At 49.3% G+C, this 21,799-nt stretch overlaps 8 protein-coding genes across 8 annotated transcripts; 3 read left to right on the top strand and 5 right to left on the bottom strand.

The window, feature by feature from the left end:
* Positions 1-164: 164 nt before the first annotated feature.
* Positions 165-1,633, top strand: L3040_003899 (uncharacterized protein; the record flags this gene model as incomplete). The annotated part of the gene is made up of 3 exons (XM_007294922.1): positions 165-306; positions 377-702; positions 755-1,633. 3 exons carry the CDS (start codon positions 165-167, stop codon positions 1,631-1,633), a joined length of 1,347 nt encoding a protein of 448 aa, XP_007294984.1.
* A 2,458-nt stretch (positions 1,634-4,091) lies between these two features.
* Positions 4,092-6,330, bottom strand: L3040_003898 (uncharacterized protein; the record flags this gene model as incomplete). The annotated part of the gene is made up of 9 exons (XM_007294924.1): positions 4,092-4,346; positions 4,399-4,471; positions 4,521-4,876; positions 4,925-5,213; positions 5,263-5,611; positions 5,723-5,801; positions 5,860-5,972; positions 6,058-6,158; positions 6,278-6,330. The coding sequence occupies 9 exons, from the start codon at positions 6,328-6,330 to the stop codon at positions 4,092-4,094; spliced, it is 1,668 nt and encodes a 555-aa protein (XP_007294986.1).
* Positions 6,331-7,013: 683 nt separating this feature from the next.
* Positions 7,014-8,786, bottom strand: L3040_003897 (uncharacterized protein; the record flags this gene model as incomplete). Its single annotated transcript, XM_066156587.1, has 9 exons — positions 7,014-7,261; positions 7,308-7,604; positions 7,655-7,825; positions 7,872-7,975; positions 8,023-8,030; positions 8,084-8,111; positions 8,162-8,193; positions 8,244-8,486; positions 8,715-8,786. 9 exons carry the CDS (start codon positions 8,784-8,786, stop codon positions 7,014-7,016), a joined length of 1,203 nt encoding a protein of 400 aa, XP_066012166.1.
* Positions 8,787-9,043: 257 nt separating this feature from the next.
* L3040_003896 (uncharacterized protein) lies at positions 9,044-9,595 on the top strand (the record flags this gene model as incomplete). The annotated part of the gene is made up of 3 exons (XM_007294926.1): positions 9,044-9,317; positions 9,372-9,446; positions 9,495-9,595. The coding sequence occupies 3 exons, from the start codon at positions 9,044-9,046 to the stop codon at positions 9,593-9,595; spliced, it is 450 nt and encodes a 149-aa protein (XP_007294988.1).
* A 119-nt stretch (positions 9,596-9,714) lies between these two features.
* Positions 9,715-10,802, bottom strand: L3040_003895 (uncharacterized protein; the record flags this gene model as incomplete). The annotated part of the gene is made up of 3 exons (XM_007294927.1): positions 9,715-10,360; positions 10,412-10,705; positions 10,759-10,802. 3 exons carry the CDS (start codon positions 10,800-10,802, stop codon positions 9,715-9,717), a joined length of 984 nt encoding a protein of 327 aa, XP_007294989.1.
* Positions 10,803-13,135: 2,333 nt separating this feature from the next.
* Positions 13,136-16,615, bottom strand: L3040_003894 (uncharacterized protein; the record flags this gene model as incomplete). The annotated part of the gene is made up of 1 exon (XM_066156586.1): positions 13,136-16,615. One exon carries the CDS (start codon positions 16,613-16,615, stop codon positions 13,136-13,138), a length of 3,480 nt encoding a protein of 1,159 aa, XP_066012165.1.
* A 626-nt stretch (positions 16,616-17,241) lies between these two features.
* On the bottom strand, positions 17,242-19,859 carry L3040_003893 (uncharacterized protein; the record flags this gene model as incomplete). Its single annotated transcript, XM_007294929.1, has 5 exons — positions 17,242-18,101; positions 18,161-18,252; positions 18,299-18,865; positions 18,917-19,032; positions 19,083-19,859. The coding sequence occupies 5 exons, from the start codon at positions 19,857-19,859 to the stop codon at positions 17,242-17,244; spliced, it is 2,412 nt and encodes an 803-aa protein (XP_007294991.1).
* Positions 19,860-20,354: 495 nt separating this feature from the next.
* L3040_003892 (uncharacterized protein) lies at positions 20,355-21,623 on the top strand (the record flags this gene model as incomplete). The annotated part of the gene is made up of 4 exons (XM_007294930.2): positions 20,355-20,834; positions 20,890-21,255; positions 21,308-21,436; positions 21,486-21,623. The coding sequence occupies 4 exons, from the start codon at positions 20,355-20,357 to the stop codon at positions 21,621-21,623; spliced, it is 1,113 nt and encodes a 370-aa protein (XP_007294992.2).
* Between the last annotated feature and the right edge of the window lie 176 nt (positions 21,624-21,799).

The following is a 21,799-nucleotide window of genomic DNA, read 5'->3' as shown; positions in this document are numbered from 1 at the left end:
CAATTGTGCGTCCGGGGTCGGTTCGCTGCCCCGCAAATGATGCCTCATACCGGTAACAGCCTCATGTACAAGGCATGATAAACGTCGGTGAAACTATTTTTCGGATGCCGATAATAAAATTTTGTCTTCCAGGATCATCACGATACACCATACATACGACCACAATGTCGGAAAAGGTAGAGAAGGTCAAGAAGAGAAAGAGGACTACCGAAGGGTCTTCCAAACCAATCAAAAGAGTCGCAATCGAGAAAGTCAAGCAAGTGCAGGTTACCGTCTCCGAAGTAGGAAAATGGGCACCCATCATAGGTACGCAGCTTTCCGCCTGGAGTCGGGCTTTCGTTGCGTTATTTTTCTGTCTGGTTGCTGACTCGATCAGCTTCTACGCCTGGTCTGGCAGCTCCGGCCGCTGTCCACCTCAAACCATACACGAAAGCTCGCTGTAATCCCGCTACCAGATCAGGACTCAGCGGGCGTATTGCAACCGAAGAACTGCTCCTACACTCCTCCGAACACCCAAAGTTCGACTATACGGCGATTGAAGAGGAGGCTGGGGGTAAAGATGCTCCGCTGAAGCATTATGTCGGTATCTACGATCCAGAGACTGGCAAGATGGAGGTAGTGGAGGCTCGAAAAATGGTTGTACGAAGCAGTGTGCGAGCAGAGCAAGCTACTGTGGAGGACCACGAGATCTCTAGGTCTATGGTAGGTCCAGATAGTGCTTCTTACTGTTACACCCGTTAATGACTATCTGCAGGACAAGACAGAAAACCGAAACAACCTAGGACAAACATTCGGTACAAAGAAGGCACGCAAAGCGATTGCTGCCAATACAGAGAATGCTATTTCCCCTGATAAGTCGGCAAGAAGCAAGGACAATAAGCCAGCCAAGATTAACGCCGCCACAGCAGCTATCCTCGCAAGCATGGCGGATGGTGCCAATTCTATGACATCCCGAGAGGAATTAGCCCAGCAAGTCGAAGACTCAAAACCACGTCCAAAAGCCAACAAGGAAGCCCAGGCTGTCGAGGATGTGTACACAGTTGACAGCTTGATTGGCAAGGATGTATTTGGTGCCGTTCCTGTTAGAACGTGGCAGGCAGATATAAAGGCCAACAAGGAGATTGAATGCCCTTCAAGATATGTCGCATCTCGGATTATGAAAGTTTCTGCCCATGTCGAGAAGCTCAGAATCCTGCGTTACATGGTGCTCATGCTAGAGGTGTTAAACTCTTGCAGGATCAACAGAGGACAGAGGACTCTACCCAAAAGAGATGAGCTGAAGAAGTTGCTGGGCGATATCCCGGAAGCAGTCCTCGAGGGTATGAAGCGGAAGTTTGCTCAGGGAGACTTGATCACTAAATTTGGTGCTGACTTGATGATTACCCACATGTGTGCACTGGCATGTATAGTGGACGGCTACGAGGTTGATATGTTTAAGCTGCAGGAGGATTTGAAGCTCGAGACTAAGGAGATGTCGCAGTACTTTAGGGAGATTGGAGCAAAGGTTGGAGCTTTGGGTGAGGTGGAGAGGAAGAAGCAGGGTCTGGACAAAGCTGCGGCTTCTCAGCGGAAAGTTGCCAAGCTGAGGCTACCGTTGGAGTTCCCCAAGGTTTCTTCCGGAAGGAGACTGTAGTTTTATGGCGTTCGGATACCAAAGGAAATCAACGTTCGACTTCTCCCTTGATACTTATGGCTCCAATGCCACACACTCCTCACTACTGTCTGTTTTTCAAGCGCATGATCCTGGAGCTGCCACTAAATGGTCAAGTACATTTGCCACTGGTTACTCACCCATCACAGTTATATTAACGTGCGGACAGGTCATTATGAACGACCATCCCACACCGCTTCTGGTTATTATTATTGCTGTCAGCACATCTACCGGTCAGCAAGGACGTCCTTGAGATTAGATTGCCAATCCTGCAACAGTTGCAGAAGACGTACAAGCTTGTGTATCTCGAGTCCGTCCTTGTGAGCCACAGCTTTTAAGCACACGACATGGCTCAGCAAGTCTGTACAAGACCCAGACCTATGGCCACCCCAGCCAATGCTCGGTCGGCATGGCGTTGCCGGTCAGATCATGAACGTTTCCATGTCCATGGGAGCGTCGGTGCTTAGCTCCGAGGCTCAAGTTATAATTCTAAACTTGTGACTCTGATCATGTCCCCTCCATGATCTCTGACTGCTTGATTTACATTCACACTTATATCCACTCTTGTCTTTGGGCGTCTCTATATCTGCTTCGTCTTCCTTATAGTCATTGTACAAGCAGCTACTGTAAATATATAACTACCTCCCATTTCCAAAATGCCTTCCCAGGAACCCAACGGCCTCAATTCCAGCAGATGGCCCTCCCAACACTCGCACAAGTCGAATCTGAGCAACCCGTTCGTCTCCCCCTCCTCTCCTGCCCCTTTTTACACAACAAGTCCATACTAACAAACAACAGGGTCAGACCGTCAAGCCACCAACTACACGCTTGATTAGATGCTCTTGGAGGGTGTGCATGTGATGCTATCGCAGCTAGGTAATTATCTGGAGCGCGTAAGTCTACTTGAGCTTTTTTTTTTCCGTTCTACGAACCATTTGGATAAATGCTAGCAGGAATAGGAATGCATTGGAAAGCCCGCGACCTTCCTTTCTCGGATCTCTGCCGCGAAAAGGGCTAAGCGGAAAGATCTCAGACTAGAGAGAAACGTCTAGAGGAATACAGACTTCTCTTGCCACAAAGCTCAAAGGTATCAAAGTCCACCATTGCCATCAAAGACAATCCTACTTTCAAGTCCACAATGCCTTTATCCCAGCCCTTTCATCCATCTCCCCATACGAAACATCCCAGAATATTCTACACGCTTTGTTCCTCGTAGGCAATGTTTCTTTCGACTTGCTGGCACATTGAGACCTCTCTCTTTGATCCTCGAGCGCTCTTGTTCCCATCCCCGAGTATAACTGCTTAGCCTCAGTCTGCTCCTCTCACCCGCTATTCTCACAACTACCAAACAATGTCCCACAGCAGATCCAAAACCACATCCAAGAATGCGACCCTCCAACTCAAGAAACCCCCCACCCGCCTGACCCAAGTCCAAACCCAATTCCAAAGCCTCAAAATCGCCTGCCAAACCCCCCTCCCCCCCTCTCCAGCTCTCCCTCGCCCGCCACGAGACCGCTGCCTCCAGTGCGCCCTCGCCGGCTTCCGGTGCTCCCCCCTCCCTTCTCCCCCTCGCACCCACTCTCATTCCCACTCCCGCTCCCATGCCGGGCACACCCCTACTACGGCCGCTACCCCAGCCACAGACTGGACAGGCTGTGCCCGGTGCCTCCACACCTCGCAAGACTTTTGCATCCGCCGCACGAAACTCGAGGAGGACGCGAGCGCGAGGATCTCAAGGATGGGAAAGCGAGCAGAGGAAGGAGAAGCGGGGAAGGGGAGAGAGAGATGGGCGTATCGCGCAGAAGGTCTGAAGGGTCGGGCCGTGGACGAGGCCGTGTTGCAGGCGCGAGTCGACGGCTTGCTGGAAGAGCGGAGGGAGACGGATCGGTGGGCACTGCCTTCTCAGCCGGTAGGGGCGAGGCAGGGGCTGAGGCCGTTGAGGCAGCGACTGCTTGAGGAGCGGGCGAGGATTTGGGCTTGGGAGAACCTTGTGCTTGGCTAAGGGGAATGAAGAAGAGGAGGAGGAAGGGGAGAGGAATCGACTCCATTTGGAACTTTTAGGTTGGTGGTCTCTAGAAAAAAAGACAGAATAGAAAGGGAAAAGAAGAGAACAGGCGGCAATTTTAGTCCGATTCAGACGCAACGCAGTGCATCCCGCCACCAATGAAGCTTGCAATCCATCTATCCATCCTCCCAAGCCAATTCCCATGCCGTGATTAATCGGGCAAGTAGCGCAACGCAAACGTCAACGTATTCGACTTTTTCTCTATACCGTCGCTCACTGTAACTTATGTTCAGTATGTATAAAAGCCCCCCAAATGATCTTCGCTGACCTCGCCATCCTCAATTCCCAAATTCAACGCAAAGTGATGCATTGTGAAAGCTCAAACCCGAAAAATCAGGTTCAAGTGAAAACGTGAGAAGGCAGTGAGGAGGCAACCTATAGGTTGGCGCGAATGATGCTCTCTTTCGTCGGATCGTACATCTTGCTGCGGATCCAAGCGTCGAGATCAGCGTCACTGAGATCACGAAGGGACTTCTCGCCGTCGAGGTTCTGGCGCTGGGATTGACGGATTACTTCACGGGCAACGATTACACTGCACTCGCGGATGCGGCAGAGTTCGGGGTAGAGACGGCCATCGTTGAGTTCGGAGGTTGTGATAGCGGTACTGAGGGCAACGGCTGAGGCATAGATCTGGAGGTGTTAGTTGGAAGTTCCAGGGTGGGGAGTTTATGCAGAGTGGTACCATTTCCTGGGTAATATTGGCGGTTTTGCAGAGGATACTTCCAAGGCCAATTCCAGGGAAAACATACATGTTGCTAGGTTTGTCAGTTCTTGGTACTTTGAAAAGGTAAGGTTGATACTTACTTTCCTTGACTTGGAATCATGACCTTGTCCTTGTAGAGGTATGGTTGGAAGGGACTGCCACTAGCAAAGATAGCTTTCCCGTCGGTGTGCTTGATAGCCTCCTCGAAGGTACATTCTGAGTTGCTGGATGGATTCGACAGTGGAAAGATGATAGGGTGCTTGTTCAACTTAGCCATAGTCTCGAGGATATTCTTATCGAAGATGCCTCGGATTGTTGACAGACCCATGAGGATCGTTGGCTTCACGTAATCGACGACTTCGGGGAGAGACTTGAACTGTTGGCCGTTATTGTCGTCACGCGAGAAGTAGACCTTGTGAGCAGCAAGCTTATCTCCTCGGTCGTTGGTAATGAGGCCCTGGACTATTAGCCAAATCTAGATGGATCTGAGGAAAAACGAGTCTACCTTTGTATCGACGAACCAGAAACACTTTCTGGCTTCATCCTCAGTCAAGCCCTCCTTGATGAAGTACTCGACAATTTGCTTGGCAACACCTACACCCGCACTTCCAGCTCCCATAAAGACAGCGCGTTGTTCCTTCGCTGGAACACCACTCTTCTTCAAAGCATTGATGATGCCAGCAAGAATAACCGCACCGGTTCCCTGGATATCATCATTGAAGAACCCAAATTTATGTTGATATCTCTCAAGAGCTGGGAAGGGGTTCTTGAAGTCCTCGAATTGGACGACGATCCTTCTAGATATTAGCCATGATACAATGCAAGGGTTCAGGTATTACATACCCAGGCCACATCGTGTTCAAAGCAACCATCAACTCATCCAAGAAATCACTCTCTTCCTTCTCAGACACTTTTCTCATCTTGGCACCCATGTACAACGGATCCTTCAAGAGATTCTCGTTATTCGTACCCAAGTCTAAGCACAATGGCAGGGTCACCTCAGGTCGGATACCAGCGCAGCCCGTATACAGAGCAAGCTTCCCGACGGGAATCCCCATACCGTTGATCCCGAGATCGCCAAGACCGAGAATCCGGGAGCCATCGGTAACCACGGTAATTTCGACGTTGGGTTGGGGCCAATTTTGTAGAACTTGGAGAATGCTTCCGCGATCCTTGTACGAGATGTAGAGACCTGTGGACATCAGAAAAATGGTTGTGAGGACTGAAAGATCAAGTTCACACTGAGGATTTGGGGTAGCGACTGTGTTGGAAACGCAAAACCCCTAATACAGACGAAACTTACCTTCTGCTTGTTGATAGATCTCTGACCACTTCAAGCAAGCCTCACCGACAACAGGAGTGTAGATCAAAGGAGCAATAGTCTGCCAGATTCAGTAGTTGGTCACGTGATAGACCCGGGAGTGGGGGGCAACGACCAACCTCGAAATTCGCAAGGACCAGTCGATAGAAGAGATGCACGTTGTTGTTCCTCAGGTTGCTTAGGTAAGTGTACTTCTCAATCGGGGTTGTCTTGGAGTCTAGCTGCTTAAGGCCTGAACAGTATTAGAATGTCACCCACTCGGATACTTAAATGCAGTGAATAAAAGAGGAAGAAAGAAGTAAACAAGAAAAACCTACATCTCTGGAGTTGCAGCGCATGGCTCTCAACATTCGGCGGCGTGAGACCATGGACACCAAGCTGGTTCCTCAACTCGATCGGATATGAGGTATCTGGGATACTGGAGTTCCAGCAGCTCCGTCAGCATTGGATTGGCAGACCTGTGATCTGTGGTTGGATGTAGGTGCGACAGCTTCGACGGCTTCGACGGCTTCGACGGCTTTGATGTCCTCGACTCACCTGGCTTTCTTGGGAGCAAGGTCCATACCTGCGGAAGATCTTGGGCTTGACATTTTGGCGGCGAGCGACGATGCGAGTCGGGTTTTAGGGATGTATTTATTGGGGATGGGAGGAGAAGGATAGAGTCTGCACGAGTGCTGGAAGAGGCGGGAGCTTCGCAAGCCCCCCATTGGAATTATGTGGCGAATTTCGAGTTGAATCTTTTGCCGTCGCGGCGCAAACCTCGGTTCGTAGTGGAAGTAGAGGGGAAAAAAAAAAAAAAAAAAAAGGGATGTGATACGGAAGGGATAAGGCACGGAGAAAGTAGGAAGAAGCTTTGTGTGACGCAATCCATCGGGGACCCAATTACAAGTTTGCAGATTTTGTAATAAACTCTCTAGACTTGCATTCGGCGTTCTACAGTATAAATCACTTTCCCCGCTCTGCTGACCTACCTGGCCTAGAGCCGTGGCCACTTGTTGAGATATTCGGATGCTTTGCGAATTGCTTGTTGGCATTATCGTGAGTGACTGACCGACCGGAATGCAGCAAATCGAAAGCTTTTATTATTAAGGTGGCTTGTCTCACCCAGTTCCGACTTCCCCCCGTTGGACAGAAGGAGCCGAGAAAGGAGATTCATCACATAGTGGTTGGTTACCTATCGCCAACACTTTTCGGGCTTCTCTAGGCTAAACCAACAGATTTCCAATTGATGTACGAATGTCCGACCCCTGTATGCCAGCGATCCCCAACCGCCTCACAGTCCAACAACATAACCTGTAGATGCGGCCGCTTCAGGCTCGATAGGTGCAGCGGCCGGTGGAGGAGCTGATGCAGGAGTCGGCAATGGGTCACTCAGTGCCAGCTTTATCCTCCAGTTGATAAAATCGTCCGAGAGAATTTCACCATGGCCGACTTCCTCGATCCTGAAGACTTCAATGCTGGAACTCCTCTCCTTTCTTCGAATTCGCCAAACTCCATCTTCAGTAATCGTCGCTTTCAAAACTGCTTCGTATTAGAGTAATCTCATTCTCATCCCCGCAGAACTTACAATCAAGCAACGTCGCCGCGAAGTTAATACACATATTTCCATCCCAGGTTCCTTTACCTCGCCTCTTGACTGTACCAGGTATTGACGCTGTATCCATCTCCTCGATTCTCGTCAGGAAGCCATCTTGCGTCCGGAAACCAACAATAATTTTAGGAACACCTAGCAGGAACGATTGGATCCAGAACTTCATGAGCTTTCGCTCGAAGTTCTTCATGTCTCCATCATGGCGAATATCAGCAGATGTCTTGAGTTCGACCCAGTTAATAGGACCTCCATCAGCGGGCTTGGAATCCCATACTGTATGTGAGTCAGTACTGATAAGCTGCATGGTGAAGTCCACGTCTTACATGCGTCTACTTCGCCACCAAGGATCATGTTTGTGTTGCCGATTCCCGTCTTGACAACGGAGCAATATTGGGCGTAGTTGTTGACAATTTCATTCTCTCGGTTCTCAATGTAATCTCTTGTCGTCTCGTCCCACGTGGCTGGAATCAAACACAACGTCTCGAACTTGTAGCCTATACAAGTCAGTAATACACAACCCATACCCACGTCACTACTCACCCCAATAGCTCATCATGTCTTGAGATGGCCTTCCCGGATGTGATGGCTGCCGCATTTGCCTTGCTTGCGACTGACGTTTGTACTCATGATTCTCCTCAATGAAACTGCCTGTCTCAGTGCTAAATCATGAACAATAATTCGGGAAGCATACATTGTATCCTTCACAGTAGTTTGTCAGCTCAGTACGGAAGTTGAGTCAAGGAAATGCCCACTTGGAAAAGAGTGGCATTCATTTCGAAGCTTTGAGGAGGTCAGCCGCCGAAACTTGGAAATTACCGAGAGAGAGTTACCCATCTCTATCGCTGAAGATGGCTGCCATGAACTGAAAACCATGTTAGCAAGCCGTCCAGCTTCAGTGAAAGCTAGGTGTACCTTTGTCATCATTCCTCTCCACGTGATAACATCTGCCTCGACACGCTTTCCTGTTTCTTGCTCGAGAGCAATGATGGTCTTCAGCAAGCTGTCAAGATGCTCATCGGCGGCATCGTCAAGCTTCTCAAAGGTATCGAAGCCCATTGAGAGATTTGCTCCGAGCTTTGGAGGGTAATAGTGCCTGATGGACGAATCATCTAGACGAAATTGATGCTTTTCATCATATGAGAAACAAGCTATTTCCTGGAAAACAATTATATATTGTCAGTACAAATCGAAATAAATTTAAGGCAGAAAAGGAGGTGCCTGAGACGAAAATGATAAAGAAATGTAAGATGGAAAATATAAATTCAACAAATCTTCTATAGCTCTCCACAATCAACGACATCTGAAATAGTTTTAAGGAAAAAGGGATATCGAAATGGAATATCGTCCGAATCTCGTGCACCACGTAAGAGAAGATGAACATACCCTAGGACGCTTGATCGCAGCGCTCTGCCCCACGAACCGGCCAATCGGCTGGATATCGAATATTTTACTCATCGTAGGTTTTTTGGTAAGTGACCATGATGAAGAAGTCGAGGTCGCGAGCGCTCTAAATATTGTCGACATGCAAAAAAGAAAATGAAGGGAAGGATGTTTGTCGAGGAGTTGGATCTTGCTGCCCCACAAAAAACTTGCATAGGCCGAGCCTCGTCTCTCTCTTTGTTTATGGGGAAAACAACAAATCCACCTACAAACCCCCCCACCTTGAACATCTCTTACAACTCCAGATTCACTTGCTTCAAATATTCCTAAGAATGCCAGAACGACGTCAAGCAAAGTCCAGCTCCTCCACAACCCGCGCCCAAGGCGTTCGCCGCAACCTCTTCCAACAGCATCTCAGCCGCCGCCCCACGACATCCTCTACCTCCACCTCCTCCGAGACTCTCCGTCTGGACATTGAGCCCGATTCCGACTCTTCGGACATTGTGATTCGGGACAAGAATGGGGATTTCGAGATTGAAGATCCGTCGATTCAGCCGTTTGATGGGCCGGAGGAGGGGGGACAAATAGATCCGCAGGAGGACGAGAGTGGGTTTTTGCATAAGGTAAACTGAGATGTGCTAGGCTGATATCCTTGTGCAGAGGAGAGGGAGAGACTGGCGGATGCTGTCAAACATCATCAGAGGAATAGGAACCGTGCGCCTAGCGAGCCAGCTGGTGAGCAAGCTTTCTGCAGACTGATTCAAGGGTACTAATTATCAGCAGAACTACTTGAAGCCGTTCGGACAAGTCTGCGAGCAAAAGTAGCTAGACTAGCAGAGGACAATTGGATGTACGAGGCAGAAGATGACCTGGGGCTTCGTTAAAATTCCCTACAAGGTCTTTTTGGATTGGCATGGAATGGCATAGCACGGCGTTCACATACCCAGGCGTTGTGGAGAATTGTATCAGAACAGTCGTTTGTAATTTGTATCGGTTCTTTCCCTCAGTCCAAACCCTCAGCAGCAGGCACAGAAGCTCCCACCCGCTTTGGCTGCGGCTTTGCAGGTCCAGCTCCCCCACCCCCAAACATGCTTCCCATCATATCCATGAGCGGATTGCCCTGTCTCGGCCTCGCAATGCCAAAGTACATCTCCGCCACCGAAGTTAACGCTTCATCCCAAATCCCAGCCTCCCTGATATGAACCGCATATTTGGATTTCAGCTGTGTGAACAAGCCGGCACTACCCTTCTGCACGGCCAGCAGCAGCAAACCCAAGAAGTTGAGGAGCGGCAAGCTGGGATAAATCCGCATGTCCGAGGCGCTGCTGCTCACATCCTGCACCGCTAACCCCTTATTTGCCTCCACCAACCTGCTCGTGAACAGCCGTAGAGACTTTGTAGCGTCGCGCACATTGCCCGTAAGCAGGTACGGGAACACTACTCGGGCCGCATACAGCGCCGCCGTGTGGGAGTCGTCCTGGGTGTACCACTCATATTCCAGCTTCGCAAAGACCTCTGGGGAGTCCTTCGTACCGAGTGTGAGATGACGTTCGGCTTCGTAGGCTTCGTGCTCCTCTGCGTAGAGAGATCCTGCGACGTGGTGAAGTTCCGGCTCGCCTGCCGGGTACTCGCCGCACTTTGCTGACCAGCTACCACATATCAGCTCCTCCTTTCTTTTCTTCTCCTGGTGCACAACTCACCCGATCATCTCTGCGATGAATTTCTTCCGAGTAGGCTCCTCGCTATCGAACAGCCTCAGCAACGTCAGAAGCTTGCCCTTACTGCTCGAATCCGGGTTCAGCCCCGCCTGCTTGTATACATCGATCAGGAACAAGCCCAGATCTCCACCGCTCCCTCCCTGTCCGGCCTTGAGCAGAGATTGAGAGACATTGAATAGAATATCGATTGCGGCAGGCCAGCTCTCGGACTTGACGTAACGGGCGGCAACAACTCGTGTTTGCTGCTGGGCTTCGTAGTAGGCCCCTTCTGTGATTCTGGCGGGTGTTAGTCGTTTGCCTAAGGTCATATTGGCTGGCACGATACGTACTTTCCCTGCAGGCGTACGATGATCTTCTCAATTTTACCGCTCATTTTGTCACTGTTTAGCAAGCTCGGGGTGGTGCTTGAAGCTAGTGGTCAAGTCACAGCCCGGCGAGGCCGACGATGTGAGTGGCCTGAAGTTCCGTATGGCTTATCAAAAGAGGCGTGGAATAGAAACCGAGGATACCGCGAACGAGCTAATTCACGCACTTTGAGTGGAATTTTAATAGCAGAGATAAGGTCATTGTAGAGATTGGATTGCAGAAAGAGAGGGTCACTTTCAAGTGTGCAAAATGAGTTAACACCAATTTTAGAGCCCTGAAACTATTCCGTATTAGCCAAATAGTAAGGATAATGGTCACGACCATCTGCTAAGAATTTGACTTGCTGGATAAAATTCAACATGAGGTAGATAACAAAACAAAGCCTGCACAGCATATCTCATCGTTACAAATAGCACTTATGGTTTAGTGGTAAAATCAACGCTTCCCACCATCACTCCGTGACAGTGTGCGTTGGCCCCGGGTTCGATTCCCGGTGAGTGCAGTATAACGAACATCGTTTTGTGGTTCTTTTGAATGATATCTATGACCTTTTCATTTTACACAGCGCTGCGCCGTTGAGTCATATGATGAGTGCTGCAGGTCAAGTTTTTAATGCTGGTCTTGGCGAACTTCACATGTATATATATACCCCGTAGCGTACAGGGCTATCCGAGAGATTTTAGCTCTTGCGCTTTAGCAACCACCTGCCTGCAGGCACATAACATTCGAGATTCCATTAGAAGTCAGTTTGCTAAGCAACAAGTATATATTCTATTTATTCATAAGACGTTGTATTGTTGAGTCAATCAAGTCGGATTATTGTAGCAGGTTCGAGTAGCCTTGGCGAACTTCATATATACTCTACGCCCATTTCACGATTCTGCAACACTACAACTTCATTGTATAAATAATAAAATAGACATTCTCATTCATCTCAATTGATTTTGATACTCCCAAAATCTTTACTTATCAGCGTTGTCACTCAATGTTCTGCCGTCAAAGAAGATTAACCTCAGCACTTGAATCGATAAGTGACTCCCTCCGCCAGAACAGTGACTTGCCCCTACTGAACTTGTCTGTTTCGAGTCTGAGGAATTGAGACCGGAATCTGATACGCAGAAAAGCAAAGCCAATCCATGGAATCAGCGGCTCTCGAACCTCACTATCTCCTACTTATCTCATTCAACTTGTATGTGCCCAAAGCCAGAGACCCAGGCGTTGCTACTACCCGTCTCACGTAAACTGGCACACGATCCCATCGATCTCGCTTATCCAAGGAGCCAAAGTCGAAACAAAACAAACCATAAGCAAGCTCGAAGCAGAAAAAGCGGATCGGCACGATCCATACCGTACTCTTCCCTTCAGATATGCAAAGATACCAAACTTCCTTCTTCTTTGGTGTACAACGAACACTGGGCCCCGTTGAGCTACGATAGGTTGCCACCATGTAGTTCACTCCAAATCCTTTCCAACACTCAACCACCCATCTCGCAATCCAGGGCCGGGGGGAAAAAGGATCCAAACCCAAGCAGCATCTCCACTAGCCTCCCTGTTCAATGAAGAATGCTACCCGTCGTTACCTAAAAGCGGATATTTCAAGCAGACAGCGCCAAACGCCAACGAACTCACTCCCACGAGGATTTTCTCCTATCGCAAAGTTTTGATAGGCAGGCCAGCTTTCCGTTGCGATGATCCACAACCACTATAGCTCTACTCTATACCTTACATATCAGATAACCCGCGTTTCCAATAAGGTCGGTCGGTCACACCGAGAGCTTCCTTCCGGATGCAGTCCTATGATTTTGATTATACTCCATTGCAGCTCTCCTTAGCTCGATTCTTTCTACATAGATAGATAGATTGTGAACCCTGGGTCCGCAATCCCTGGCAAAGGAACAGTGGTCAGGCCCAAAGCCGCCCAATATCGAGAGAACATGGCTGCGGGGTGTCTATTTGAGGTTTGAATTCCCTAGAGACCAGATTCATTTCTTCTCTCCTTATTATCTTAAGATTGAGCAATCATGCTGATTCTTCTGAATGGGGCTGACCAAGGCAAGTAGTTTTTTCACAATGACCCCGTTGACTGAAGTGAAAACGGACGGAAGCCTAGGATGAAATTGTAAGGATTGTAAAAAATGAGTGACGATGATTCTGGTTTTACATTTCACACGATCTATCCTCTTCACACTCCTCCAATTGTGAAAGTGCTACAGTACTGTACAGCCCGTCAAGTTACATATTTTACATATTGCCCACTTTTACTCAACTCCATGCTATGCTCTGAAGCGTTCTCTTCTCTTCGGTCTCGGTCACAGCATTCTTGCTGGGGGTTGCACTCTTCTATTTTTTGACCTCTTCAGGCGTAATGGAGTCATCAACCACAGCCCCCAAAACTTCGTTTTGATCCGAATTTCCAGCCACACCCTCGTTCTGCTCCGAGGTCTCGGCCATATCCTCGTTCTGTTCGGAAGTCTCGCCTATGACTTCCTTTTGCTCTGAGATCTCGCCCGCACTCTCTTTCTGCTGCGAGGTCTGGCCCACAGCTTCCCCCTGCTCGAAGGTCTCCTCAACTTCCACCTCCACCTCCTTCGGCGTGGACACTTTCTCGATCGGCTGATCCACTACCTGCGCCACCTTGTCTTTCTCCAACTCATTCATTTTCTGCCTATACTCCCTTCCCTTCTGGTTATACTTCCTGATTTGCTCGATAAAATAATCACCGGTCTTGTCACGATCGGGCGACTTCTCCAGCGTCCTCATGCGCCGCAACTGCGTAGCCTTATACAACGACAGAACCCGATCCTGGCCAGGGATCTCCGCCAAGGCGTACTCCACCTCCCACTTGTCATCTTCCGTGAGATTCTCAGGTCTCTCGATGTACTTCCCGTTGACTTTGTTGCGGATAGTAAGGGTCATAGCCATGATCTCTCCACTAAATTTTCTGATGGTTTTCGACCTGGGCTTGCTGGCCAGCTCGTCGGCGGAATCGACCCCATCAACTTTCGTTTCCGAAGCATCGTCGAGCTTTTCTTCTGCGGAGCTCTCGTCTGCGCTGTCAGCCTCAGGCTCCTTGAACACCTCTGCACGCTGTTCGGATTCGGAAAAGGCCGCAGATTCGAGATCCTCCTCAGTTTCGAGAGCAGAAACCAAGTCTTCGGCGTCGGCCGCTGCGAGCTCCTCGTCCACTTTCTCTACCTCAAGCTCCCCCTTGGCCTCCTCGACATCCTTATCGATCAAGTCATTTTCAGCGACGAGAGTATCTTCTTCAAGACCAGTAGTCTCGAGTATCTCCTCCAGTTCTTTCTTATCCTCCTCCAGGATGACAGACTCTTCATCCTGCTCCACGCTCTCTTCCACGCTAGCCCGGATGCTCTCCCACTCTTTCAGCTGCTCCTCAGGCGAGACCTCTTTCGTTGCCAGGCCCAAAACTCGTTCCTCAAACGCATCAATCTTCGCTTTGTTGGTCTTTTGGATCAGCTCGATCTCCTCCTCGACCATGGGTTCTGCGAACACATATGTGAATGGCGTCTCTGTATCACGCGTCTCGAAGTGAAGGCGTAACGACTGTTCAGGCCACTTAGTCGTAGCTCGTTCCAGTACCCGGTTGAGCAGCTCCACACTCAGCTTGAACTCTGCATCTCCAAGGGTAGTGTCCTTGGTTCCGTGCAAAGCAAAGTCCATCTCCGGGAGGCTGATATACTGGAAACCGAAGATTCTTTCCGTGTTGTGGTATGCCACGAAGATGCCATCCATACGACCCATTCTGACTTGTAGAGAGTACTTCAAGAATGCTGAACGAATCATGTCATAGTACTCTCTCTCAAAAGACTCCCATTTCCCATGTAGACCTCGGATCTCGTAACCACGACCTTCCTCGTAGTCATCGATATCCATTCGTACTGAGACGACGGACCTAGTCTTGAGATCGAACATACCAGTCCCAGGGATTCGCGGATCATATGCATCTAGTTGCGATCTCATAAGGAAATCGCCCATCCCTGTGTAATGGAATTGATCATCAGCGGTTTTTTCTTCGTCTGTGATCACGCCGGGGTTTGATTTCCGGTATTTCTCAAAGTCCTTGGTGGAAAGCGTGAGAAGTTTCTCCATGGACTTTCCAAGCATCATCAGAATATTGGCAGTATCGTATTGCTTGTCTGCATCAATAGCATATGCTCCATTCCTCCAGCGTAAGAAGATAGCAGCGGGGCCGCGTTGCAGCGCGGTGAAGGTGTGGTGTGGAACGGGGAACATCTTTGACAGGTTTCTGGTGTTTATTGCGCGCCATTGAGATAGGAGGAAGTGGAAATGAGCCAGAGCAGATGTCATACTAGATGTAGAACCTGTATACTTCTTCTTTTCTGCTACAGCTTTCCCGAGTAGTTTCTTGTCACGGGAAGACGTAATGTATTGCTTGAGGGCATCGAAATCAAACTCGCTAGCGGGCATGATTGTCTGTAAGTAGGGATCGAAATTGAAGACCTTTGAACGAGGATCTTGAAGCTGATATACACCCGGATTGAACAGGACTCTTTCCAATCCATAAGATAGTCGAGGGACCTGGAGAGGCTCGCTGTCAAGTGGTACCAGGTGAAGATCACCTGCCGATATGGTCTTGATCTCTTCATCAATAAGTCCTTTTGTAGCTTTGATAGGGCCTAAAGGGGGCCGGTCGACACTCTCTACGGTGGCTTTGGCATCTGCTGAACTCCGTTTCGTAGCAGGAGATGCTCGTGTAGATTCAGTCTTGGCTTTTGCGTTTGAAAGCAGATCCTCAACCCCGTTAGCGAGGTGAGGTTGCAGCGCAGAGAGTTCCTCCGGTGAACTTGTTTCCAGGTGCCTCTTCAGGCAGGGGTTTTCAGCAAGACCTGGATTGTGGGCAAAAAATGGCACGAGCTTGTCGACTTGCGCTCCGGACTGCGGTTTATTCTCAGTCCGTGTGATTGTATACTCGCGACCATCTTCATTTGTCACACGCCAGGTTCTGACCGGCTTATTATTAGACCCGTTCGGAAGAGTAACTTTGCGCAAGGTCAATGTCGGAAGCTCCAACCGCGATGTAGACTTTGATGCACTTCCGGATACTTTGCTAGTCAGGCCCCCAGTAGAAGGGGAAGCTTGCTCGGTCGAAAGTGGAGTGGAAGCTGCCATCTTGTTATTTTTTTTCTTTCCTTTGCCGACTTGTGAACTATCCTCCGACTTCAGCTCGACATCCAACCCATGCGGGCCTGCATTTGAAGAAGCTGCCGTGTCCAGACTTATCGACCTCGATCCCTTTATTTTTGTTTTGCCCTCCTTCTTCACACGTAGATTGTTCTTTTTCCCTTCTTCCAAAACTTCAGCGGATGTTTGCTTAGTTGCTTTGGTTGGCTTGTGCTTCTCTTTGGGCGCAGAATCTGGAGTATGGCGAGTTTTCGTTGAACCTTTCGTGGAGTCTTTATTGGGTTTCCTCTTCCTAGAGGATGAACCGGCTGGCAAAGCTTCGCCCGCGGCAATAAGAGACTCTCTTAAGGCCTTGAGGGTACTTTTGGAACTCGAAATCGGCCTATCCCTGAGACCACCATATCCCTCTGCAATCTGGCGATGTGTAGGTTCGGGCTCATCGCCAAGCGGAGTCGCCTCGCCCTCTGGAGAAACAGCTGGCTCATTGTCCTTCTGCGAGCTTACATATGTAGAAAAGGGCGTGGATGTTGCTCGGGTCGTGCGATCGACTGGCGGACGGGCAGCTTGTGGATGGTGGCCAACAATATGACAAAGGCATGATGAGCATAAGTATGACTGCCTGACCTTCGAGCTCCCGCGGGATAGTGTCGAGAACATAGAAAATGGTGTGGTTGAGTGGATTGGCAATATCCTGTGTGATGTTCGCGTCACGTCCAAAAAAATATTTTGATCGTCGGGCGTTTCGAGTGCGGCCCTCCGTGGTGGCAGGGGTCGTGAGAGGCGAATTCAGGGGTTCAATAGGTAGCGCACTGACTATTAGATACGGTAGATATCAGCCCCCGAGACATTATTTTACACAACAGTACTACCTGCAAAATGCTGACAAGTTAGGTATTACTTGCATGCCAATGACTCTTTGAGCCATGGGGATCGTTGTTTTGAGAGCCACAGAGCCCCTTCTAAGGTAATTTGATGGACCTTGATCGCCTCAGGATTCGGAGGGATATTTACCAGTCTCGCTTCGATTGGATCGGTGAAGAGATTCCCAGTAAGAAGCAACCGTAAATTTTGCAAAGCTCAGCGTACCATAGAGAAATTACCAAAGGCTTTCATACACCTGTACCTGTTTGCGAATGCGGAGGCCACCGAAAACTATAAGCAAATGGGTATAGATTACGCCGAAATTCCTGAGCGCCATGCCATGCCTGCAAAGGCAGTCCCAACCCAGATATCAAGTGGCCCCCTTGTGCTACATATTCAGACAATGCTCTGACATCCTTCCTTCAAGCGGCCTTGGAACTTGAAGAGCCTCGCAACGCTTTCTGGGCATTGGACTGGGCTTCCAATAGGGTATGTTCAGCCAGTTCAGTCTTTCCTTGAAGCTGAAAACATCTCGCTAGCATCCCGTCAGCCACGCTTTTCCAGAGGACATTTCCACTATTTGTGGCTTGTGTCGACGCGGCCATAGCGCTCTTCTCGGCCTGATCGCCCACGACATTGCTGAAGAATCTACTACACATAACGTTCAAGGTGATGCACAAGAACTGGGTATTAGCTGTTATCTTGGCCCCAGAAAGGGCAAGTCGCAGATAGTTTTTGATCTCGAAAGTTTGCGTAGGAGGATTCCTCCTTACAGTTGCCGCGATCAAGTTAAATGCTGTCTGGACGTCGATATTTGGATGATTTTGACAGAGAGGTTTCAACTTGTCCATCAAAGACATATTCTGAGAGATATCTCGCCGAGGCAGGTCTTGCAGGATCCAGAGTTCGTTCAGAGCAGCTAGAATTGAGAGGTCCCGAAGCATCTGGTCGGTCAAAGTAGCGTTGGAGTTCTTAGTCGCAGAGAGGTCAAATCTCCGATGTTGGAATCTCTTCAAGGCAAGGTCGAGCTCCCCAATACCTTGATAGTAAACCCCTGAGAGATATACTACGAAATGATCCAAGGTACCTTCTAGTGGAATACCGAACTTTAGTGTCGTTGCCTCCAATTCGTCGAGGTAACGCTTCACGTCCAGCCAGTCTCCTGCACCAGCCGATGAGAACGCCATGTAAACGCGAAAGTAACACAACAACAGGCCTCGCCACTGGCGATTGGCGAATAATTCCGGTAGCGAACCATGATGTTTCTTCGGCATGCGGGTGTCTATCAGAAAGCCTTGTTAGAGATATGAGAGTCGGATAACAATAGAGCCCTAGTCTCACCTTCTAACATGTCCAAGCCGGCCTTCAGGTATTTGAACCCCTTTTGATCCGATGAATTTTTATGTAATAGGACCAATCCTGAAAGGAGATATCTGGAAGTTGTCAGCGTGAGATAAAAAAGTAAGAGAATCTACAAACGTGACGCAGTATGTGTCCTTCTTGTTTAAGAAGCACATCATGAGGTTATCTCCACCATCTGCGCCGATTCCCAGTACCATCCGCGTGTCTCGGCTCACGACATGCGAGCTCTTTGGAGTCCGTCTAATGGGGATTCTAATGGCATCGTCTATGGTGCTCCAGTCCCGCGCTGTTTTCAGCGATTCGTCCATCATTGATTGCATTGCCTTCAATTTTTCAACCATGTCCTGAGAGACCCCTTGTCTGATACTACAGCACACAGCGAGAATGTGGGTCAGACCCGTGAGCTGCGGGATCTTGCACCGTGGTTCCTCTTGGTACTTCCAGGCAGCAGCGATGGCTCTTTGCACATTCTCCGTAGCTTCCGGACCTGTGGTCTTCATGTAGGTGATGGCCTCCAAGAGTGATGCTGTAAGAAAAATGGCATGATCGCCTTGCTTTTCTGCCAAACTAGCTGCGGCACGAAGACTATTGATGGCATAGTGGTAGTCAATGAGCGCGCCAGATTTGATCGAATGCGTTGCTGTAAGGAACCGAAAGACGTAGACCCATGAAAAGTGTGAGTAACTTGAAGGCATCAGCAATGTCATATATATATACGGCACAGGAGTAACAAACGTGTGGGCATCTTCCCCGTGTTGGGTTAAGGCCTTCACGGAAGCTTTCAAATTCTTCTTGCCCATCGATTGAGCGAGGAGGAATTGCATGGCATATTTAAGGTCGTCATAATGATTCTGAGGGGAGTTAGTTGAACCTCTTGTAGACCAAGTGTTTCTATCCATACCCTTTCACAAAGCGCAATTCCCTTACTCAGAGCTGTTTCTGCCTCTGGGGAGTTTTCGGTTTCTTCGTATAACACACCTGCATACCGTAGCCGAATGTTTGCTTCTAATCTAGGTGGCAGCCTGAAGTTCTTCAGTGCCGTGTCCAAGCAGCCCAATCCCGTAGCAATCAACTTCTCGTAGGCTCCAACGTTAGCCTCCGTCATTGACGCCACCACAGAAGATGCGATTTCATGCGCAGCTTGGAAGTATTCCTCTGCCAACGCTACCAGAAGCTTGACCGTATCCTGCTCAGGATTGGAAGAGCTCGACGACATTCTCGAAGTGTTTCTATTCACTGTTTCGAGTGTCCGGCCGATGGTGGGCTCTACGGTGGAGGAGTACTGCTTTCCCATGCCTGGCTGTGGTTGTGGTTGGGCGGAGAGCAGTTGAGCGGGGGAGATATATTGGGGTGAGACGACGTAGTGAGGCTGCAAAGCAGCATGTTGAACTTGCTGAGGCTGAGGCAGGGACTGTGAGTGGTACTGCGGTTGGAAATTCTGCGCCGGGGGAGGAGGAGGAAGAGGTGGTGGTGGATAGCCGATATTCGCATAACCCGGATTCGTGGCGTATGGGATTTGAGCATTGTGCTGCCAGTACTGGCGCTGGCCGTGGCCTTGAATGTGATTATGATTGACGGGAGATGGCGATGGAGCAGAATGCTGTGGTTGTAGCATTCGCGGATCCGAGCCCACCCAGCCGCTCCCTGGGTTTGGATTTGTGCCTCCCTGGTAAGCCATATTCGCTGGTGCTGGTGGCGCTCTGCCTCTGCGTCAGGTTCTCGGGTTCTGCCTCGGGACGCGCCGAAGTCGAAGATGTCGCGAAGCTCAACTGGTACATGAGTGCTGACTAATACACCCAAGTATTGCCCCTTCTTACCTAGTTGTAGCTAGCACAACTACATGGTGATACCGGTAAGAAATCAACCTGTTATCGGAACAATATCCCTGCGATACCGAGGCCCCATTATTTATATTTTTCGATTGCTGAGCTTCGTTTCCAGACTGCTGCTGTCCAGATTTCCTATTTTCAGTCATTGCCCGCAAAGGAGGTGACCCCCCCCACCCAACATGGAATGGCTTGGGCATGCAACGACAACCTTCACTCACTCCAAAAACCCTCTTACTCTCACCAGGAAACATGACGGATCATCAACAGACTTACTATCGGTTTGTGAGGAATCAACTCCGCCATGTCGACTCAACCCGATTCTTTTCAATGGGCACTTGCAAACCATGTGGACCAGCGTAAAGAACGATGGTCCTCCGATTTGCTACAAACGCAAGATCTTCGAGGCTGAAGATCCAGCTTATGCAGGAACTTACGCGGTAGATTTCGTTGTCCCGACTCTCTCAGAAAAGGATGAGACTCTTCCCATCCGGACAACCTACTTCAGTGATGAGGCTTTTCAAGAAATTGGGTCGTTGGACAGCAAGCCCATGCTGGTTGTGTTGCATGGGCTGTCAGGAGGCTCCTACGAGATCTATTTGAAGCACGTTTTGGCTCCGCTAGTGGCAGCTGAAGGGGACAGGCAATGGGAAGCGTGTGTAATCAATTCTCGAGGTTGTGCAATGCACAAAATCACAAGCAGTATTCTTTACAATGCTCGAGCAACTTGGGACTGCAGGCAAACTGTGAAGTGGCTGAGAAAGACTTTCCCAAACCGGCCTCTATTCGGAGCAGGTTTTTCCTTGGGAGCTAATATCATCACGAATGTGAGTCGATATCTATTGAAGGAAGCTTGAATATGGGTGTTGATAATTTCAAAAGTACATTGGCGAAGAAGGTGCCAACTGCCAATTGAAGAGCGCGGTCATTTGCTCAAATCCCTGGAATCTCGACGCTGGATCATTGGCCCTCCAGAGAACATGGCTTGGAAGAGAAATCTATTCAAAGACGATGGGTAGCAACATGAAGAAGTTGATCGAGCGCCATCACGACGAAGTCATAAAGAACCCAGCTCTGGACTTCGAGAAAATACGCAAGGTTACCTATCTCCATGAGTTCGACAGGGAAGTGCAGGGACCTTCTTGGGGATATCCAACCGAAGGAGCCTACTATCGGGATGCTTCTTCTACCGATGCCCTGTTCGCCATCAAGATTCCCCTTTTCGCTATAAATGCAAAAGATGATCCGGTAAGTGGATGTTTTCTACTCTTGAACAGTGTTGATGCTGACATACTGAGAGATTGCCATCGACGAAGCACTGCCTTACGAAGAAGTGAAGCAAACACCCTATGCTGTTCTGTGCACTACGTCCCTAGGAGGTCATCTATCCTGGTTTGAGATTGACGGACACCGATGGCATGCTCGACCGGTAAGTCACCGTCCGAGATATACCACAAGATCTGGCTCACAAACTACAGGCTGTCAACTTCTTGAACAAGATGGCCTTCGAAATCGACATCGAGAATATCGCCGATTCCGCTAATAATCTGGTGAACAAGGACCACTTGAGCCACGCGAGGTTTCACGCCATGGAACGGAAATGGAGGAATGACTAGGCTCCTGCCAAGCCGGAGGGAAGGAGAGAATGTATATTTTCACTGTGAAAAACTCACAATAGATCATAGACTGTAAAAACTTAATAGAGAGCAATGCATATAGATCTCCATATTCGCAAGGAAAGGTCGCCACAATCCTCCAGTAATCTTGCTCCCTAAGCGGATAACTCATCAAA

This window comes from Drepanopeziza brunnea (assembly GCF_022702325.1).
Source record: "Drepanopeziza brunnea f. sp. 'multigermtubi' strain 214-2 chromosome Unknown ctg5, whole genome shotgun sequence".
In the NCBI taxonomy this organism is placed as follows: Eukaryota; Fungi; Ascomycota; class Leotiomycetes; order Helotiales; family Drepanopezizaceae; genus Drepanopeziza; species Drepanopeziza brunnea.
Note: the sequence above shows the minus strand (reverse complement) of the source record. Positions and strands in the feature narration are given on the sequence as shown.